General features: G+C 46.5%; 1 protein-coding gene across 5 annotated transcripts in view; it reads right to left on the bottom strand.

Annotated features, from left to right (window-relative positions):
• cabin1 (calcineurin binding protein 1) overlaps positions 1-21,140 on the bottom strand; it is an 807,975-nt gene that overhangs the window by 38,618 nt on the left and 748,217 nt on the right. For 4 of the 5 annotated variants that reach the window (XM_072499122.1, XM_072499102.1, XM_072499132.1 and 1 more), the window contains exon 34: positions 13,730-13,906. The exons of the other annotated variant lie outside the window; for it this stretch is intronic. In XM_072499122.1, coding sequence (XP_072355223.1) covers positions 13,730-13,906 — 177 coding nt within the window. The remainder of the gene's footprint in view (positions 1-13,729; positions 13,907-21,140) is intronic. 5 annotated transcript variants of the gene reach the window in all.

Genomic DNA, 21,140 nt, shown 5'->3' with positions numbered 1-21,140 from the left:
GGCGGCACGGTGGCACAGTGGTTAGCAATGCTGCCTCAAAGCTCCAGGCACCTGGGTTCGATTCTGGCATTGGGTGACTGCGTGACGTTTTTACACATTCTCCTTGTGTGCGCGTGGGTTTCCTCCGGGTGCTCCGGTTTCCTCCCACAGTCCAAAGATGTGCAGGTTAGGTGGGGTTACAGGAATAGAGTGGGGTGTGGGCCTAGGTAGGGTGCGCTATTGGAGGGTCGGTGCAGATTCAATGGCCGAAATGCCTCCTTTTGCACTGTAGGGATTCTACGGATTCTATGAAGGGAGTCAAGGGTATGGGATGCACATGGTAAAGTGGAGTGAGATCACAACCAGATCAGCCATGATCTTATTGAATGGCAGAACAGGTTTGAAGGGCTGAATGGCCTGCTGCTCTTATGTCCTATATAATGCCTGATCTGATTGTGGCCTCAACTCTACTTTCCTGTCTACCCCTCGACTTTGACTCCCTTGTTATTCAAGAATCTAACTAATTCAGCCTTAAAAGATCCTGTCTCCACTGCTCCCCATCTCTGTTTTGAATGGGAGACCCCCTTATTTTTAAACTGTGTCCCGAGTAAGAGTATCTCTCAGAAGGGGAAAATTCCTTTCAGCAACCACCCTGTCAAGTCTGCTCAGCATTTTATGCTACAATAAGATCACCCAGCAATGATCCCTGTTGTACTCCACTAGTTACATCCTACCAACCTGAAAATGACCCATTTAGCCCTACTCTCTGTTTCCTGTTAGCTAACCAATCCTCCAGCCATGCTAATATGTTATCTCCTGCACCATGAGCAGTTATTTTTGGGGCAGCACAGTGGCACAGTGGGTTAGCCCTGCAGCCTCACGGCGCCAAGGTCCCAGGTTCAATCCCGGCTCTGGGTCACTGTCCGTGTGGAGTTTGCACATTCTCCCCGTGTTTGCGTGGGTTTCACCCCCACAACCCAAAGATGTGCAGGGTAGGTGGATTGGCCATGCTAAATTGGAAAAAATTAATTGGGTACTCTAAATTTAAAAAAAAAAATGAGCGTTTATTTTGTGCAGTATAAATGCCTTTTGGAAATCTAAGTACACAACAGGGTCCCCTTTACTTGTTACTTGTCCCCCTTTACTTGTTACTTCCTCAAGGAATTCTAATAAATTAGTGAAACACAATTTCCTTTTCACAAAACCATGTTGCCTCTGCCTCATACAATTTTGTAAGTAAGTGCCATGCTATAATGGGTTCATGCAACTTCCCTATGACAGATGGTAGGCTAACTGGCCTGTAGTTTCCTGCTTTCTGTCTCCCTTCTTTCTTGAATAGCAAGTTACATTCACATTTTTCCAATTTGATGAGACCTTTCCAGAATCTAGGGAATTTTGGAAAATTACAGCTACTATCTCTGTAGCCAATTCCTTTAAGATCCTAGGATGCAGGCCATCAGATCCTAGGGACTTGTGTCCAACTTTGTTCTAATAGTTTTTTCTGTAACTTTTCCCTGGTGAAAATTGTTCCTCCCTCCCTTTCACCTCTTGATTTGGGAAGGTGGTAGCGTAGTGGTATTGTCACTGGACTAGGAAACCAGAGACCCAGAGTAATATCCTGAGGACCCAGGTTCAAATCCCACCACTGCAGATGGTGAAATTTGATTCAATAAACAAAACCTCTGGAATTAAAAGTCTATTGATGACGATGAAACCATTGTCAATTGTCGTAAAAACCCATCTGGTTCACTAATGTCCTTTAGAGAAGGAAACCTGACGTTCTTACCTGGTCTGGCCTACATGTGACTTCAGACCCATAGCAATGTGATTGACTCTTAACTACCCCATCAAGGGCAATTAGGGATGGGCAATAAATGCTGGCATAGCCAGATGCCCATGTCCCATGAACGAATAAAAAAATTACAGATATTTCTCGGATGTTAATAAAAGTGAAGACAGACAAAAACTATCTGTTCAACATCTCTGCCATTTCCTTCTATCCCATTATTAATTCCCCATTCTTATTCTCTGGAGGATCAACGCTCCCTTTAATTACATTTTCCCTTTTAAAATAAGTGTAGAAATACTCATGATCTGTTTTTATATTTCTTTAAAAAAAAAAAAATTTAGAGTACCCAATTCATTTTTTCCAATTAAGGGGCAATTTAGCGTGGCCAATCCCCCTACCCTGCACTTCTTTTGGTTGTGGGGGCGAAACCCATGCAAACATGGGGAGAATATGGAAACTCCACACGGACAGTGACCCAGAGCTGGATTGAACCTGGGGCCTCGGTGCCGTGAGGCAGCAGCGCTAACCACTGTGCCACTGTGCTATCCCCTGTTTTTATATTTCTAACTAGCTTTATCTCATACTCTAATTACTTTGGTCATAGATCATAGAATTTACAGTGCAGAAGGAGGCCATTTGGTCCATTGAGTCCCTGGTAAAGAGCACCCTACTTAAGCCCACGCCTCCACCCTACCCCATAACCCAGTAACACCACCTAAACATTTTTGGACACTAATGGGCCAATCCACCTAACCTGCACATCTTTGGACTGTGGGAGGAAACCGGAACACCCGGAGGAAATCTATGGAGACACGGGGAGAAAGTGCAAATTCCACAGTCAACCGGGGCCGGAATTGAACCAGGGAGCCTGGAGCTGTGAGGCAGCAGTGCTAGCCATTGTGCCACCGAGCCGCCCACCCCTCAATATTTTTAGTCATTCTTTTCTAATTTTTAAATTCTGTCCAATCTTCTGACCTACCGCTAATCTTCATTGAACTGTGCGGTTTTTCTTTCAATTTGATACAATCTTTATCTCATCCTTTGGCAGGGCAAATCCCACCCCATTTTCCAGCTTGCTAAAGGCTGCATATCTGGGTTATTTTGTCATCTAGTAAGAGTCCAATTCTCTTCATTTTCTAATTCTATTTGCATTGGTAAAAAAATAGCATTAGTTGATCTAATCTGCCGAGTATCTGATATCTGTGGAACATTTCTGCTTATCCTCAACACAAAATTCTCACAAATTGTAGTTTGTTAATTTCTAGCATTACTTATTTTGAAAGCACAAGGTACGGAATGAAAAGATGACACACACAGAAACAGCGACAGTAACAGGGAAATGTTGTATCAAGTTAATACTATTTGATGAGGATACACCAGTGTGTGGCTTTGTAGTTTTGAGCTGTAGGCAGCAGTGAGAAAAGAAGTTAGGCATGACACATTGGAGATCTCAAACAATCACATTTAATATTTTTACTGGGCCAATGTTATTTTGAATATTTTAGGTGGTTTGATAAGGTGTGATGATAAATGTCACTGGCACGAAAAGTAACAATTAATGTTTGAAAGAATCAGGAGAAATTGACATTAAAATTGAATATCTTGTGGCCGAGAGTGGGACTCAATCAGCTACAGAAAAACATCACAAAATTCCACCAATTGGTGAGTATCATTTTCAGCTGCTTTTACCAGTTAATGGTTCGTGCTGCAACTGTCAAAGAAGATAAGCCTCACTGTAACTAATGATGCATTTTAGCCACAAATCTGTCTTTTGATAAACGTGAATAAGATGTTATGGGCTGCTCCAAAGAGAATCAGCTTCATGCTATTATGGGAAAGGGACATTGAGATGTAAAACGCTGTCTTTCATGAAAGAAGTCACTAACTGTTACAAAATATCTTTTAGCTCTAGACTTGAGACAGCAGTTCACGTGATCAGATCGCATCAGTTAATCAAGACTCCAAATTGACATCACTACACTCATTATGGCCTGCCATTCTGGGGAGAGACAGCTGAAAGATCAAGCAGGACTATACAGCTACTACTGGAAGAGAAATACTGACAGTGACTTTTGTGTCCACAGAATTGGATTTGCCATCCGGAATAGGGTCTTTGATGTACTGCCCCAATTGTATAAATGAAAGACTCATGACACGGCGGTGCCAGGTGGCACGGCACGGTTGGTGGCATGGTGGTGCAGTGATTAGCCCTGCTGCCTCACAGCGCCAGGGATGCAGGTTCAATTCAGACCTTGGATGCCTTGCACCGGTTTCCTCCCACAGTCCAAAGATGTGCAGGTTAGGTGGATTGGCCATGCTAAATTGTCCCTTAGTGTCCAGAGGTTAGGTGTTACTGGGTTACAGGGATAGGTTGGGGGTGTGGGCCTAGGTAGAGTGCTCTTTCGGTTGGTTGGTGCAGACTCAATGGGCCAAATGGCTTTCTTCTGCACTGTAGGGATTCTATTCTATGATATTTAGGGAGTTGTCAAGAGAAGGTAAAGAATCTACAAAGGGGTTATAGATAGGTTAAGTGAGTGGACAAAACCTTAGCAGATGGAGTGTATTGTGGGAAAATGTGAACTTGTCCACTTTGGCAGGAAGAATAGAAAAGCAGTTTACTGTTTAAATAGAGAAAGATCGCAGAACTCAGTGGTACAGAGGGATATTGGTATCCGAGCATATTAATCACAAAAAAAAATCAATATACAGATAAAACTAGTGATTAAGAAGGCAAATTGAATGTTGGGCATTTATTGCAATGGGAATAGAATGTAGAAGTTGGGAAGTTTTACTACAGATATACAGGGCCTTCATGAGACCATGCGCGGGATTCTCTGGTGTCCGAAATTGCGTTTGGCGATCGGCTGGAAAATCCACGTTGGCGCCGAAATCTGGAGCACCCGAAATCTGGATGCTCTCAGGACGTTACCTGAGGCCCTCCCCAGATGCTCTGCCCCCAATGGGCCAGGTTCCCGACAGCGTCGGTCCCGTGTGGTATTTATTTTTGGGGACTCGGCATGGGCAACTGCGGACTAAATCCAGCACTGCCACAGTCCGGGAAGGGGGGGGGGGGAGCCAATCCGCGGGTAGCAGGGGGCTTTGGCAGGGGCTTGGGGGACTGGTGGGGGTGATTCGGGGTGGTGAGCTGGCCAAAGAGGATCACTATTTGGCAGGCCGGGTCCGCTCGTGGCCGGCGCCATGTTGCATGGTGCCGTGTGCATGCGCGGCCACGGACCCGGCAATTCTCCGGCCTTATCCACAGCTAGAGCCGGGTGCTCTATGCTGCGTGCCTGCTAGCCCCCCACCAGATGGGGATCGGTGGCCGTTTTGCGCCGTTTTTTCGGTCGTAAAACACCACTGTTCCCAAGAAGGCGTCAGCACCTAGCCTCAGAATCGGAGAATCCAGCCCCACATCGGTGTAAAGTTTTGGTCTCCTCATTTGAAAAAGGACACAATTACAATAGCGGTCCACAGAAGCTTCACTCGACTCATTCCTAGGATGAAGGGTTTATCTTATAAAGAAGGGTTGAACATTGAAACATTGAAGATCTTGAGGAAACTCGAGAGGGTGGATACTGGACGGGTGTGGCACAGAATAGAACTCGGGGGCATAATTTTAAAATTCCTTCAAAAAAGATGAATAGTGTTGTTATTTTGTGGAATTCTCTTCCACAGAAAGCTGTGGAGACAATGGCATTGAATTTATTCAATGCTAAGTTAGATAGAGTTTAGATACACAAGGGAGTCAATGGTTGTGTATGGGGGAAAAACGCAAAAGTGGAGTTGAGGCCAGTCAGAGTAATCATGATGTTGTCGAATGGCGGAGCAGGATGGAAGGGCCACAAGGCCTACTCCTGCTCCTAAATCCTATGTGCCTAAGGTCAGCCGTAATCTGTTTGCCAAAGACATCAGTGCTTATACCCTGACCCTGGACAGATGAAAATTTCAAGAAGTTCTATTCTGACCTTGAAGAAGTGCTCGTTGTCACCCCAAAAGTAAAAAAGAAATTCTTCCAAGAGACTTTAATGCCAGGGTTGTCTGTTACTCCAATATCTGGGGTGGAACCATGAGAAACAATATGGTGGGAAAAACCATTGCAAATGGTGCCCCCCTGCTGACAAAGCACGCTCAGTATGGCCTCATGATAACAAACACCCTCTTCTGCCAGAAGGAGATACACAATATCATATAGAGGCATCCTAGAGCAAAGACTTTGGAGATAAAGGAACCTCTCCCCCAACCAAATGAATGTGACAAATCATTTGAAAGAGAGATAAATCACGTTGCAGAAACTTTTGAGGTATTTCCTTCTTGTCCACAGCAGGGATAATCCTGGCGCATATTCTCCTGAATTACCTACTTCCTGTGGCTGAGGAAATCCTCCCAGAGGCACAAAGGCGCTTTAGAACATCGCAGAGAAACCTCTGACGTGGTCTTTGTTACCAGACATATCCACTAAAAATATTAAGACACCAGCAGGAACTCTTCATTGCATCCATCGCCCATGTGACTCAGTAAATCACAGGCTCTGTGGATTGCATTCCAAAGATTTGAGTCCATGGCATTTCATCACAATCCTGCAATTGCTTCATGATGGTACGACTGCAACTGTCTCGAGTGGGAGATCCAAAACAGATACCTCAAAATCCAGACGGGGACCAAGCAAGGTTGTGTTACAGCCCCCAAACCATTTAAGATTTATTTTATTTGAAGTGGTTATTCACCTCATCAAAGAAACTGTCCTTTGGGCAGCACGGTGGCGCAGTGGGTTAGCTCTGGGTCACTGTCCGTGTGCAGTTTGCACATTCTCCCCGTGTTTGCGTGGGTTTTGCCCCCACAACCCAAAGATGTGCAAGGTAGGTGGATTGGCCACGCTAAATTGCCCCTTAATTGGAATAAAATGAATTGGGTACTCTAAAATTAAAAAAAAGAAACTGTCCTTTGGTGTCAGTATTAAATACTGTTGAGGTGGAAAGCTCTTTAACCTCAGTTGCCGCCATGCCAAAACTAAACTGACCTCCACAGATTTGCAAGATCTACAGTTTGCATATGATTGCAGTGTTGTTACCCACTCTGCACTGTACTTACAAGTCACCCTCAATCTCCCCAATTCTGCATAAGAGAAGTTTGACCTGTCATTGCCCGTGGGACATCCTGCTCCATGTGTTCAAAGGTCTGCAGGAAAGGAATCGGCATTTCAGTCACATCAAGACCAATGGCAGGATCTCATGACCCTGAATAGATATCAATCTCAAAGGACAGTTGACAACGACAGATAATTTAATGAGGAAAAGGATTCTTTCCTTTCCCTGCATACCGGCTGAGGTTATTCATGGGGGCTCTACCTTTTCAACATTGCACCTCGCCTGAGGTGTGGTGAGCCTCAGGTTAAATCACCACCAGCCAGTTCTCAAGAGAAAATAGCCTATTGTCCTCTGGGGCGGTGGCGACATTTACATTTATTTTATTTCGCTATATATTAGAATCATAGAATCTCTAAAGTGCAGAAGGAGGCCATTCAGCCCATCGAGTGTGCAAATATACCCATAACCTAACTTGCACATCCCTGGACACGAAGGGACAATTTAGCATGGCCAATCCATCTAACTGCACATTGTTGGACTGTGGGAGGAATTGAACCCGGGTCCGTGGCACTGTAAGACGGCAGTGCTAACTACTGTGCCGCCATGCCACCCCATTTCACTATATATTAAGCCTTCCTTTATTCACAAGCAAATGAGTTATTACTCAGCAATAAAGTATATAAAATGAACTCTACTTCTTGGTAATAATTGATCTCATGATACTGAGGAGAACAGTTTTATTTTACTAACAGCTTTAAAAAGGTTTTCAAGACCAGCAAGGTGGCACAGTGGTTAGCACTGGGACTACGGCGCTGAGGACCCAGGCTCGAATCCCGGCCTGAGTCACTGTTCGTGTGGAGTTTGCACATTCTCCCCATATCTCACATACAATGATCAATAATTAGTTCAAGGAGCTGTTAGCCTTGGAAACTCAACTCTCTGCCTCATAGTGGGCACAAGGCAAAAGTACCACAATACTGGGGTCAAAGGCACTAGATTAGAAACACTGGATAGTGACAGCACCTCTGTGACTGGTTCAGATGACAAGGCTCCACATCCTTTGGCGGTGAACCTAAACCGGGTCAAAGTGCTCACTCAACCTTCTCGACAAACGTGTTGAGGGATATCTTTATTTTAAAAATTGAATTGGTTGGGCCCATTAGCTTTGATATGTAACCATATTAGAGTGTCCATGCCTGATCACCATGGATACAAACCATCAACCTGGCAGTAACATCATTCATCTATCACATCGGTCACCAAAAGGTGCACCAATGACCCATTGTCTGAAGGTTATAAGTTGGCTGACTGTCACAGCTGCCCTCAGGCTCCAGTATACAGGGATCTTCTTCACCATGAAGAGGGCTGAAGACTGAAAGATAGAGGTTGTACAATCTACCATGTGATGCTCTGTAGGAACATACTACAGTAATGAAACTTCACAATGTTGCATTGAAAACTCAGAAGCCAAATCAACATATCCAATAATGTCAAAATCTTAAGCTTTTAGAACATAAGAACTAGGAGCAGGAGTAGGCCATCTGGCCCCTCGAGCCTGCTCCACCATTCAATGAGATCATGGCTGATCTTTTGTGGACTCAGCTCCACTTTCCGGCCCGAACACCATAACCCTTAATCCCTTTATTCTTCAAAACACGATCTATCTTTATCTTAAAAACATTTAATGAAGGAGCCTCTACTGCTTCACTGGGCAAGGAATTCCATAGATTCACAACTCTTTGGGTGAAGAAGTTCCTCCTAAACTCAGTCCTAAATCTACTTCCCCTTATTTTGAGGCTATGCCCCCTACTTCTGCTTTCACCCGCCAGTGGAAACAACCTGCCCGCATCTATCCTATCTATTCCCTTCATAATCTTATATGTTTCTATAAGATCCCCCCTCATCCTTCTAAATTCCAACAAGTACAGTCCCAGTCTACTCAACATCTCCTCGTAATCCAACCCCTTCAGCTCTGGGATTAACCTAGTGAATCTCCTCTGCACACCCTCCAGTGCCAGTGCGTCCTTTCTCAAGTAAGGAGACCAAAACTGAACACAATACTCCAGGTGTGGCCTCACTAACACCTTATACAATTGCAGCATAACCTCCCTAGTCTTAAACTACATCCCTCTAGCAATGAAGGACAAAATTCCATTCGCCTTCTTAATCACCTGTTGCACCTGTAAACCAACTTTTTGCGACTCATGCACTAGCACACCCAGGTCTCTCTGCACAGCAGCATGTTTTAATATTTTATCATTTAAATAATAATCCCTTTTGCTGTTATTCCTACCAAAATGGATAACCTCACATTTGTCAACATTGTATTCCATCTGCCAGACCCTAGCCCATTCACTTAGCCTATCCAAATCCCTCTGCAGACTTCAAGTACCCTCTGCACTTTTTGCTTTACCACTTATCTTAGTGTCGTCTGCAAACTTGGACACATTGCCCTTGGTCCCCAACTCCAAATCATCTATGTAAATTGTGAACAATTGTGGGCCCAACACTGATCCCTGAGGGACACCACTAGCTACTGATTGCCAACCAGAGAAACACCCATTAATCCCCACTCTTTGCTTTCTATTAATTAACCAATCCTCTATCCATGCTCCTACTTTCCCCTTAATGCCATGCATCTTTATCTTACGCAGCAACCTTTTATGTGACACCTTGTCAAAGGCTTTCTGGAAATCCAGATAGACCACATCCATTGGCTCCCCGTTATCTACCGCACTGTTAATGTCCTCAAAAAATTCCACTAAATTAGTTAGGCACGACCTGCCCTTTATGAACCCATGCTGCGTCTGCCCAATGGGACAATTTCCATCTAGATGCCTCGCTATTTCTTCCTTGATGATAGATTCCAGCATCTTCCCTACTACCGAAGTTAAGCTCACTGGCCTATAATTACCCGTTTTCTGCCTACCTCCTTTTTTAAACAGTGGTGTCACGTTTGCTAATTTCCAATCCGCCGGGACCACCCCAGAGTCTAGTGAATTTTGATAAATTATCACTAGTGCATTTGCAATTTCCCTAGCCATATCTTTTAGCACTCTGGGATGCATTCCATCAGGTCCAGGAGACTTGTCTACCTTTAGCCCCATTAGCTTGCCCATCACTACCTCCTTGGTGATAACAATCCTCTCAAAGTCCTCACCTGTCATAGCCTCATTTCCATCAGTCACTGGCATGTTATTTGTGTCTTCCACTGTGAAGACCGACCCAAAAACCCTGTTCAGTTCCTCAGCCATTTCCACATCTCCCATTATTAAATCTCCCTTCTCATCCTCTAAAGGACCAATATTTACCGTAGCCACTCTTTTTTGTTTTATATATTTGTAGAAACTTTTACTATCTGTTTTTATATTCTGAGCAAGTTTACTCTCATAATCTATCTTACTCTTCTTTATAGCTTTTTTAGTAGCTTTCTGTTGCCCCCTAAAGATTTCCCAGTCCTCTAGTCTCCCACTGATCTTTGCTACTTTGTATGTTTTTTCCTTCAATTTGATACTCTCCCTTATTTCCTTAGATATCCACGGTCGATTTTCCCTCTTTTTACCGTCTTTCCTTTTTGTTGGTATAAACCTTTGCTGAGCACTGTGAAAAATCACTTGGAAGGTTCTCCACTAGTCCTCAACTGTTTCACCATAAAGTCTTTGCTCCCAGTCTACCTTAGCTAGTTCTTCTCTCATCCCATTGTAATCTCCTTTGTTTAAGCACAAAACACTAGTGCTTGATTTTACCTTCTCACCCTCCATCTGTATTTTAAATTCCACCATATTGTGATCGCTCCTTCCGAGAGGATCCCTAACTATGAGATCCTGAATCAATCCTGTCTCATTACACAGGACCAGATCTAGGACCGCTTGTTCCCTCGTAGGTTCCATTACATACTGTTCTGGGAAACTATCGCGGATACATTCTATAAACTCCTCCTCACGGCTGCCTTGACCGACCTGGTTAAACCAATCGACATGTAGATTAAAATCTTCCATGATAACTGCTGTACCATTTCTACATGCATCAGTTATTTCTTTGTTTATTGCCTGCCCCACCATAATGTTACTATTTGGTGGCCTATAGTCTACTCCTATCAGTGACTTTTTCGCCTTACTATTCCTGATTTCCACCCAAATGGATTCAACCTTATCCTCCATAGCACCGATGTCATCCCTTACTGTTGACCGGATGTCATCCTTAAATAACAGAGCTACACCACCTCCCTTACCTTTTGACCAACTTTCAGCAGAGAAAATGGAAAACAGCTGAATTCATGAGAAGTAGAATCAAGTCAGCCGAAGTCACTGAGAATTAGAATACTGCACTACAATGTACCCGATCACACTCCTCACTCGCGCTACCAAGGAAAATGATAAGTTGTTGAAGTTGACAAGTGGAAGGCAAGTGAGGGGAAGAGGTGTCCCCTTGCTTTTGTGTAGGTTACACAGAACCTATGAGTATCTGTGATGGTGAAACCCTGGATATGAATCACTTTATTAAAACAGTCCAATGCTTTCTGACATCTATTCATTCAGTTTTATTAATAATCTTTATTTCACAAGTAGGCTTACATTTAACACTGCAATGAAATTATTGTGAAAAGCCCCTAGTCACCACATTCCGGTGCCTGTTCGGGCACATGGAGGGAGAATTCAGAATGTCCAATTCACCTGACAAGCAGATCTTTTGGGACTTGTGGGAGGAAACCGGAGCACACGGAGAAAACCCATGCAGACACGAGGTGAACATGCAGACTCCACACAGACAGTGACCCAAGCCAGGAATCGAACGTGGGACCCTGGCGCTGTGAAGCAACAGTGCTAACCACTGTGCTACCGTGCCACCCATTGCTTACTGAATGGATTAATAAATTGGATCACTGAAGTAACTACACACAGAACACATTACAAAGGACCTGAAAATATTGCAACAGCTACTTAAAAGATTCACTCACTGTTTAACAAATCTCACCTCAATCAAGGACCGTTATATACAATACTGTCAGTCTGTGCCAGAAAAGGGAATACATACCAGATTGAAGCTCAAGTTCTAGGGAATATGACCCAGAGTAACATCTCAAATATAAGATTGTAGAATCTGCTAATGCAGCACACATTGACCAGGCAGGTAGAAAACAAAGTTATATTTATTTACGATATTACATTCTCCACCCCCCCGAAGGGTCTCCCTCCCCGACCTGCTCCCAGTACGGGGTTTTTATACTAGAGTTCTGATCTCCCAGTTAAGGGGGAAACCCCACCTCCTCGTTACTGGGAAGCTTATATTCATAGGAGGTCACCTGGAATCAAATTGTCCTGATCTTGTGATCTCCTTGAGGGTTATAATATCGATATAGGTTTTGTTGTCTTTATCTGATCTTGCTATGGAGAGGGTGCAGTGAAGGTTTACCAGGCTGATTCCTTGGACGGCGGGACCGTAATTTGAGAGACAAAGTCCGTTAGGATTATATTCATTGGAGTTTAGATGAGTGAGAGAATGTGCAAACTCCACACTGACAGTGACCCGGTATCAAACCCAGGTCCTCAGCACCGTTGAGGCAGCAGTGCTAAACACTGTGCCACTGTGCCGCCCCAGGGAGTGTCAACCTATAAAATTCTAACAGGATTAGACAGGGTTGATTCAGAAAGAAGGTTCCCGATGGTGGGGGAGTCCAGAACTAGGGCTCATAGTTTGAGGATAAGGAGTAAACCTTTTAGGACCCAGGTTGATAGGGTTGTGAAGAAGGCCTATGGAGTGTTGGCCTTTATTGGTAGAGGGATTGAGTTCCGGAGTCGGGAGGTCATGTTGCAGCTGTACAGAACTCTGGTACGGCCGCATTTGGAGTATTGCGTACAGTTCTGGTCACCGCATTATAGGAAGGACGTGGAGGCTTTGGAGCGGGTGCAGAGGAGATTTACCAGGATGTTGCCTGGTATGGAGGGAAAATCTTATGAGGAAAGGCTGATGGACTTGAGGTTGTTTTCGTTGGAGAGAAGAAGGTTAAGAGGAGACTTAATAGAGGCATACAAAATGATCAGGGGGTTGGATAGGGTGGACAGTGAGAGCCTTCTCCCGCGGATGGATATGGCTGGCACGAGGGGGCATAACTTTAAACTGAGGGGTAATAGATATAGGACAGAGGTCAGAGGTAGGTTCTTTACGCAAAGAGTAGTGAGGCCGTGGAATGCTCTACCTGCTACAGTAGTGAACTCGCCAACATTGAGGGCATTTAAAAGTTTATTGGATAAACATATGGATGATAATGGCAAAGTGTAGGTTAGATGGCTTTTGTTTCGGTGCAACATCGTGGGCCGAAGGGCCTGTACTGCGCTGTATTGTTCTATGTTCTATGACTGAGGTGAGGAGAAATCCCTTCACCCAGAGAATGGTGAATCTGTGGAATTCACTACCACAGTAAAAGTAGTTGAGGCCAATATGTTGTGTAATTTTAAGAAGGAGTTAGATATAGCTCTTGGGGCTAAAGGGATCAAGGGATATGGTGGGAAGGCAGGATTAGGGTATTGAACTTGGTGATCAGCTAAGATCATAATGCACGGTGGAGCAGGCTGAAAGGGCTGAATGGCTCATCCTGCTTCTATTTTCTATGTATGTTTCTATGTATTACAATTCTTATGCTGATGAACTTACTATGTTCCCTTTCAATTTGAGAAATCATCTGAGAGCTATTGATTACCATTGCTTGTGTGAGGTACAGCAGTGGCAGGAGGTTGGAGAGGCTTGGCATAGAATGGCTCAGCTTGGCTTTGCCGATGTTGCCTCCCTTTGGCAGCCAGCATTTTGTGCCCAGCACACGGAACCATGCTTGGTATTTAAGCTACTCATCTACAGTAACCTGCTGCTGAGATATACTCACTGTGACCGGAGCAGTGTGCAGGATGGGTGCCCTCATCTTGCTGAGTGTAAGTGCCTTCTTCTTGCCAATGAGAGGAATCGTGGGATGAAGCGACAGTTGCCATTTTCATCTGGTGGCACAGGTGAGTCTCCTGGTGCCGATAGCTCAGTCCTTCCAGAGGCTCATCTGAATCATCATCTGAAAAGTATGGTGCATACAACAGACCCAACTGACTGCAGTTCATTATTTCCCAATCTCTTCCATTAAACTCATCTAATGTTATCACACAGGCTTATTTCAGATAATGGCATCAATATACCAACTCCTTCACACATTAATATAGTAACAACATATTTCTTCTTTTACATCCAATTCAGCTCCTCAAACTGTTCCCACCACAGTACGTCACCACGTACTGTTAAACAGCTCATAATCTTTTCTGCAGAACATGGCAAGGGGTTGGAAACATTAAATTTGGTAGATTTTTCACTTCAAAATAATTCCTCTGCAATAGGATTCAAACAAACATATCGGACAAATACCACTTTTAAATCATAGAATTTACAGTGCAGAAGGAGGCCATTCAGCCCATCGAGTCTGCACCAGCCCTTGGAAAGAGCACCCCACTTAAGCCCACACCTCCACCCTATCCCAGTAACCCAGTAATTCCAACCTAATTTTTGGACACTCAGGAGCTATTTAGCATGGCCAATCCACTTAACCTGCACATCTTTGGACTGTGGGAGGAAACCGGAGCATCCGGAGGAAACCCATGCAGACACGATGAGAAAGTGCAAACTTTACACAGACAGTCACCTGAAGCTGGAATTAAACCTGGGACCCTGGAGCTGTGAGGCAGCAGTGCTAACCACTGTGCCACCCTGCACTGAGATGAAAATGTTACATCTTTTAACACATACTGTAACAACATCCGTGGGGTACTGGTGGGATATAAATGGAAAAGCACAAAATATTCCTATATTATGAAAGGAAAAACTTTTAATCCAATTTTTCACAACCTCATGTCACCCCAACGTGCTGTTGAAGTGCAGGAATAGCAGTAGCAAGATTCCACAGCAACATAATAATGATCAGATCATCTGTTTGAGCGATGTTGGTTGTGGATATAATCTTGGCTAGGACACTGAGCATGCACTCTTTTATAGAGCAGGATTTTTGATAGAGGGAGGGGGTCTCAATTTAACATTTCATCTGAAAACTCAGCACCTCAGACAATGCAGCACTCCCTCAGTCCCGGAGAATCCCCGGCTGGTGGCGCAAATCCCGCCCCGCCGCTGGCTGCCGCATTCTCCAGCGCCGGTTTTCGGGCGGGGGTGCGGTTCACGCCATGCCGGTCGGGGGCCGTTGGCAGATCCCCCTCCCCCGGCAATTCTCCGGGCCCCGATGGGCCGAGCGGCCGTCCGTTTTTGGCCAGTCTCGCCGGCGTGGATTAGATATGGTCCCACACGGCGGGACCTGGCAGGTAAGTCGGCTGGTGCGGTCCTTGGGGGGGGGGGGGCACGGGGGGATCCGACCCTTGTGGGGGGGGGGGGGGGGCCTCAGTGGCCTGGCCTGCGAACGGGGCCCACCGATCTGCAGGCGGGCCTGTGCCATGGGGGCACTCCTTCCTTCCGCGCCGGCCCCTGTAGGGGTCCTCCATGGCTGGCGCGGAGAAGACACGCGGTGGTTCCCGTCGGTTTTCCCGCCGGCGTGGGGACTTAGTGCCCAGAAAGGAGAATCCCGTCCCTTATCTTTTGACTTTCATCCTTATCATTTTTCACCCTTCCCCTCTATGTTTTTACATCTTATGTGTGTGAGTAGGGTGTGGGGGCAGTTAAAGCGAGAGTCATAAGTTGAATGATAACCAGTTGTATTTACTGCATATCTTATTATAGTTCTTGTCAAAAATAAACAGTAATTGTGTTTAAACTTACAAACCTTGAGACTGTAATCATTGGGCAGCCAAGGGCAAAGATGTTGGATATTTTTATAAGAATTATTGGTTAATTCATTTATGTTGCGAACCCAGGGCACGTGGGGCTGGATTTTCCACACTCCAGCCCAGGGTGTCGTAACAACAGAAGAATTCATCAGGCATGTTTATGGAGCCTGGTTGTGTGCAATTTGTTGCAGCATTTACATACATAACTGTAACTGTACGTCAAAAGCAATTTGTCCTCCGGATGATTGTGGTGGGGGAGGGGGATAGTCACAAAGACACTGCAATCCCAAGGAGAATATGGAGAACTTTTCAAATCAACTTTTTTTGTCATACTTTTAGTCGTCAGCCATGCTTCAGCACTAGAATCAAGGCTGACACTCCAGAGCAATACTGAGGGAATTCTGTACTGTCAGAGGTGTGTCTTTCAGATGAAATGTTAAACTGAGGCCCATTTGTTCTTTCAGACGGCTGTGAAAGATCTCATGACAAGAAGAGCAGGGAGTTTGCTGCATTGCAACAGTGACTATATGTCAGTAGTACTTCATTGGCTGTGAATTACTTTGGTACACCCTGATGCTGTGAAAGATGCTCCATAAATGTGCTCACTGTGGTCAATGTGCAAGTGTATTTGTAAATTTAGTAGGTCAGCACATTGAAGTGAAAAACCGAACCACTGAACCTTTGAGGCAGCCAAAAAGGTACTTTTGGGGAATGCTGATGCTTATTACTCATACATATATCTTGTGTTAGTATGAGAAGTGAGTAATAGATTATAAAATCAATACTTAATTTAAGGAACTTGGCTGCTTGTCAGATACTCAATCAAGACAGCTTTCCGAAGCTCAATCATCAGACTCCACTCTGAGAGGGCATTATGAAGCTTATGTAGTTAATAAAACCCTAGTCTCTGAACAGAAGATGCTGCTTGTTCCCCTTATCACCACAAGGTGTCTAACATGCTTTGGCAATATGGACATAGTACAACAACATATCAAAACTACACCAACTCTCCCATCTTATTTTAGGTCTATGTATATGTAAATATATATAAAATATTTGCTGGCATCAATTTTTAAGAATCTCTACAGATGAGTGAAACACCCCAATAATGAAAACATTTTCTCATAAAAGGATTTGTTGCTGTTCTGAGCCCATTGTCGTAAATACCTCACATGCAGGTCTTGGGATCTTTAACCGCGTGATCAAATTAGGTCAAATTAGACCATAACAAGTAGCATAAAATTATCATTGTAATTTTCTTAATTGAAGGGCAAAGTAAATCTTTACACAGAATGTGGCTGGAATGTAGAATTCCCAGTCGCAGTAGGGACCATGAAGACTTTTAAAAGGACATCAAATTGCTTTAAAAAGAGGAACAGGCTTCCGGGTGCGGCTATGCGGAGTTGAGCCGCACGATTCGGCAGCTCCCGCTACCACGGACTTTCGGGCTCGCTAGAAGGGCCCCAACGGAACATTTTTCGACACTAACCCGTGGGGAAGGTTAGAGGGAGGTCCCCCTCCAACTTTTATGAAACGGACTCGAAGTGTAACGGCCACAAAAGTGGCATTGGAGCAACGGGAAAAACCGGGGAAAAAAGACAAAATGGCGGCGGCCAGGGACAAAGTGGAGCTGCGGGAGTTGGAGCAATGGGAAAAACCGGGGAAAAAAGACAAAATGGCGGCGGCCAGAGACAAAGCGGAGCTGCAGGAGTTTATTAAGCACTGCTTCGAGGAGCAGCGCGAGGAGATGCGTAAGGAAATGCTGGCGCCTATGCTTTCGGCAATCAAAGGGCTAGGGATCACCCAGAAGGCCCACGAGGTTCAGATCCAGGAGATACAAAAAAGAGTTGGTCAGAACGAGCACGAGATCTCAGGCCTGGTGGTGAGAGTGGAGCAGAACGAGGCGCTACACAGGAGGTGGGCGGGAAGACTCGAAGACCTGGAGAACAGGTCGAGGAGAAAGAATCTGCGGATCCTGGGTCTCCCTGAAGGAGTGGAGGGGGCCGATGCCGGTGCATACGCGAGCACGATGCTCGGGGCGATGATGGGCAAGGAGGCCCCTTCGAGGCCGCTGGAGTTGGACGGGGCACACCGGGTGCTGGCGAGGAGGCCCCGGACAAATGAGCCGCCAAGGGCGATGGTGGTGAGGTTCCACCGGTTCACGGACAGAGAGTGGGTTCTGAAATGGGCCAAGAAGGAGCGGAGCAGTAAGTGGGACAATGCAGAGATCCGAATATACCCGGACTGGAGCACGGAGGTTGCAAAGTGGAGAGCAGGTTTCAACCGGGCCAAAGCGGCGTTGCACCGGAAAGGAGTGAAATTCGGAATGCTGCAGTCAGTGCGACTGTGGGTCACATACAAGGGCCAACACTATTACTTTGAAATGCCTAAAGAGGCGTGGACATTTATACAAACCGAAAAGTTGAACTCTAACTGAGAGTTTGGGAGGGTGGGGGGGATATTTGAGGTTTGATTGTGTGATGGTTGTTGTATTTAGGGGGTCAATCACAATCACGCGCAGGAAATGTTACATGAGTGCAGGAGGCGAGAGAGGCCGATGTTTTGGCCTTTGCGTCCCTAGTAGCCCGGCGCAGGATATTGCTAATGTGGAAAGAAGCCAAGCCCCCGGGGGTGGAGACCTGGATAAATGACATGGCAGGGTTTATAAAGCTAGAGCGGATTAAGTTCGTTCTAAGGGGGTCGGCTCAAGGGTTCACCAGGCGGTGGCAACCGTTCGTCGAATGCCTCGCAGAAAGATAGATGGAATGGAAAAAAGAAGGCAGCAGCAGCCCAGGATCGGGGGGGGGGGGGGGGGGGGGGGGGGGGGGGAGAGGAGGAACCAGAAGGACTCTCAGGGTTGTTAATATATACTGTATAGTATGTATAGGTCGTTGCTACAGATAATTATATATTGGACTGTTAAATTATATTTTTGGAGAGTGTTACTTGTGATAAGGCAGTTGCCAATTAGGGTTAGTTTTCATTTTTGTTATTTATTATTTATTCATTTTCTGTTTATAAAATAGGTCATTGTTATCTGTATTGTTATAATATTGTGTAAAGGATGCACAATGTACTGTGTTGGTTGACCAAAAATTTTAAATAAAATATTTTTTAAAAAAGGAAATGTTACATGGGCTGGGGGAGAGAGACAAGGCCACGACAGGAGCTGCGCCAGAGGGGGCGGAGCGGGCTTTGGAAAACGCGGGTTTTTTTGTTTTTCCCGCGCGATGGAAGAAAGGTGGGAGGGGGAACTCCCACATGGGGAGGTCAATGGGATAGCAGGGGTAGCCGGGGTCAGCAGGTGTCAGCTGACTTACGGGAGTGACATGGGGGGAGCAAAAAAGCTAGACAGGGGTCTAGCGGGGGGGAGGGAAGGGGGGGGGGGGGGGGGGAAAGGGTTGCTGCTGCACTGGCCGAAAGGACATAGAAGAGGTGGTCGGGACAGGGGTCCCCCGTCTGGGGGACTGGAGGGTGAGGGAGGCGTGGGCACGGGACTGGCCCAGAAAAGGAGATGGCTAGTCGGCCGGGGGGGGGGGGGAGCCCCTCCAATCCGGCTGATAACGTCGAACTTGAGGGGGCTGAATGGGCCGGTGAAGGGGGCTCGAGTGTTTGCGCACTTAAAGGGACTGAAGGCGGACGTGGCCATGCTCCAAGAGACTCACCTGAAGGTGGCGGACCAGGTCAGGTTAAGAAAGGGACGGGTAGGACTGGTATTCCACTCGGGACTGGACGCGAAGAATAGAGGGGTGGCAATATTAGTGGGAAAGCGGGTGTCATTTGAGGCCAAGACTATTGAGGTGGACAATGGAGGACGATATGTGATGGTGAGTGGTAGGCTGCAAGGGACGTGGGTGGTGTTGGTAAACGTATACGCCCCGAACTGGGATGATGCAGGATTCATGAAGCGCATGTTGGGGCACATTCCGGACCTGGAGAAAGGAGGCCTGATAATGGGAGGGGACTTCAATACAGTGTTGGATCCAGCACTGGACCGCTCCAAATCAAGGACTGGAAAGAGGCCGGTGGCGGCCAAGGTACTTAGGGGGTTTATGGATCAGATGGGGGGAGTGGACCCATGGCGGTTTGCAAGGCCGCAGGCCAGGGAATTTTCTTTCTTTTCCCATGTACACAAAGCCTACTCCCGGATAGATTTTTTTGTTCTGGGCAGGGCGCTCATCCCGAGGGTGGAGGGGTCAGAGTATTCGGCCATAGCCGTTTCGGACCATGCCCCGCACTGGGTGGAACTGGAGCTGGGAGAGGAGAGGGACCAATGCCCGCTGTGGCGGCTGGATGTGGGACTGCTGGCAGACGAGGTGGTGTGTGGGAAGGTGAGGGGGTGTATCGAAAGGTACTTGGAGGCCAACGACAACGGGGAGGTGCGGGTAGGGGTGGTATGGGAGGCGCTGAAGGCGGTGGTCGGGGAGAGCTAATCTCCATTAGGGCGCATAGGGAGAAGACAGAGGGCATGGAAAGGGAGAGGTTAGTGGGGGTGATTTTGAGAGTGGACAGGAGATACGCAAAGGCTCTGGAGGAAAGACTGCTTGGGGAAAGACGACGGCTCCAGACGGAGTTTGACCTGTTGACCACAGGGAAGGCGGAGACACAGTGGAGGAAAGCGCAGGGGGCGACCTATGAGTATGGGGAAAAGGCTAGTCGGATGCTGGCACACCAGCTCCGTAAAAGGATGGCAGCGAGGGAAATAGGGGGAGTCAAAGATGGAAGGGAAGCCACGTTTCGGAGTGTGACGAAAATAAACGAGGTATTTAAGGCCTTCTATGAAGAGCTGTACAGATCTCAGCCCCCAGCGGGGGAAGAGGGGATGAGACGATTCCTAGATCAGCTGAGATTCCCGAGGGTGGAGGAGCAAGAGGTGGCTGGTTTGGGAGCACCAATTGGGTTGGAGGATCTGAGCAAGGGTTTGGGGAGCATGCAGGCGGGGAAGGCCCCGGGACCGGACAAGTTCCCGGTGGAGTTCTACAGGAAGTACGTAGACTTGCTGGCCCCGCTACTAGTGAGGACCTTTAATGAGGCAAGAGAGGAGGGGACCCTACCTCCGGTTTGTCCCGGGGAAGATGGACGGGGGGTTCCAGAGCTGGCATCGGGTGGGGATCAGAAGAATGGGGGAACCTGTTCATTGACGGAACGTTTGCGAGCCTAGGGTCACTGGAGGAGAAGTTTGAGTTACCCCCGGGAAATGCCTTTAGATATATGCAGGTGAGGGCTTTTGTGAGGCGACAGGTCAGGGAATTCCCGTTGCTCCCGGCACAAGAAATTCAAGACAGGGTGATCTCGGGTGCATGGGTCGGGGAGGGCAAGGTGTCGGCAATACACCAGGAGATGAAAGAAGAGGGGGAAGCGCTGGTAGAAGAGTTGAAGGGTAAATGGGAGGAGGAGCTTGGGGAGGAGATCGAGGAAGGTCTGTGGGCTGATGCCCTGGGTAGGGTTAATTCCTCCTCCTCGTGTGCCAGGCTCAGCCTGATACAATTT

Source organism: Scyliorhinus torazame, chromosome 1 (genome assembly GCF_047496885.1).
Source record: "Scyliorhinus torazame isolate Kashiwa2021f chromosome 1, sScyTor2.1, whole genome shotgun sequence".
In the NCBI taxonomy this organism is placed as follows: domain Eukaryota; kingdom Metazoa; phylum Chordata; class Chondrichthyes; order Carcharhiniformes; family Scyliorhinidae; genus Scyliorhinus; species Scyliorhinus torazame.
Note: the sequence above shows the minus strand (reverse complement) of the source record. Positions and strands in the feature narration are given on the sequence as shown.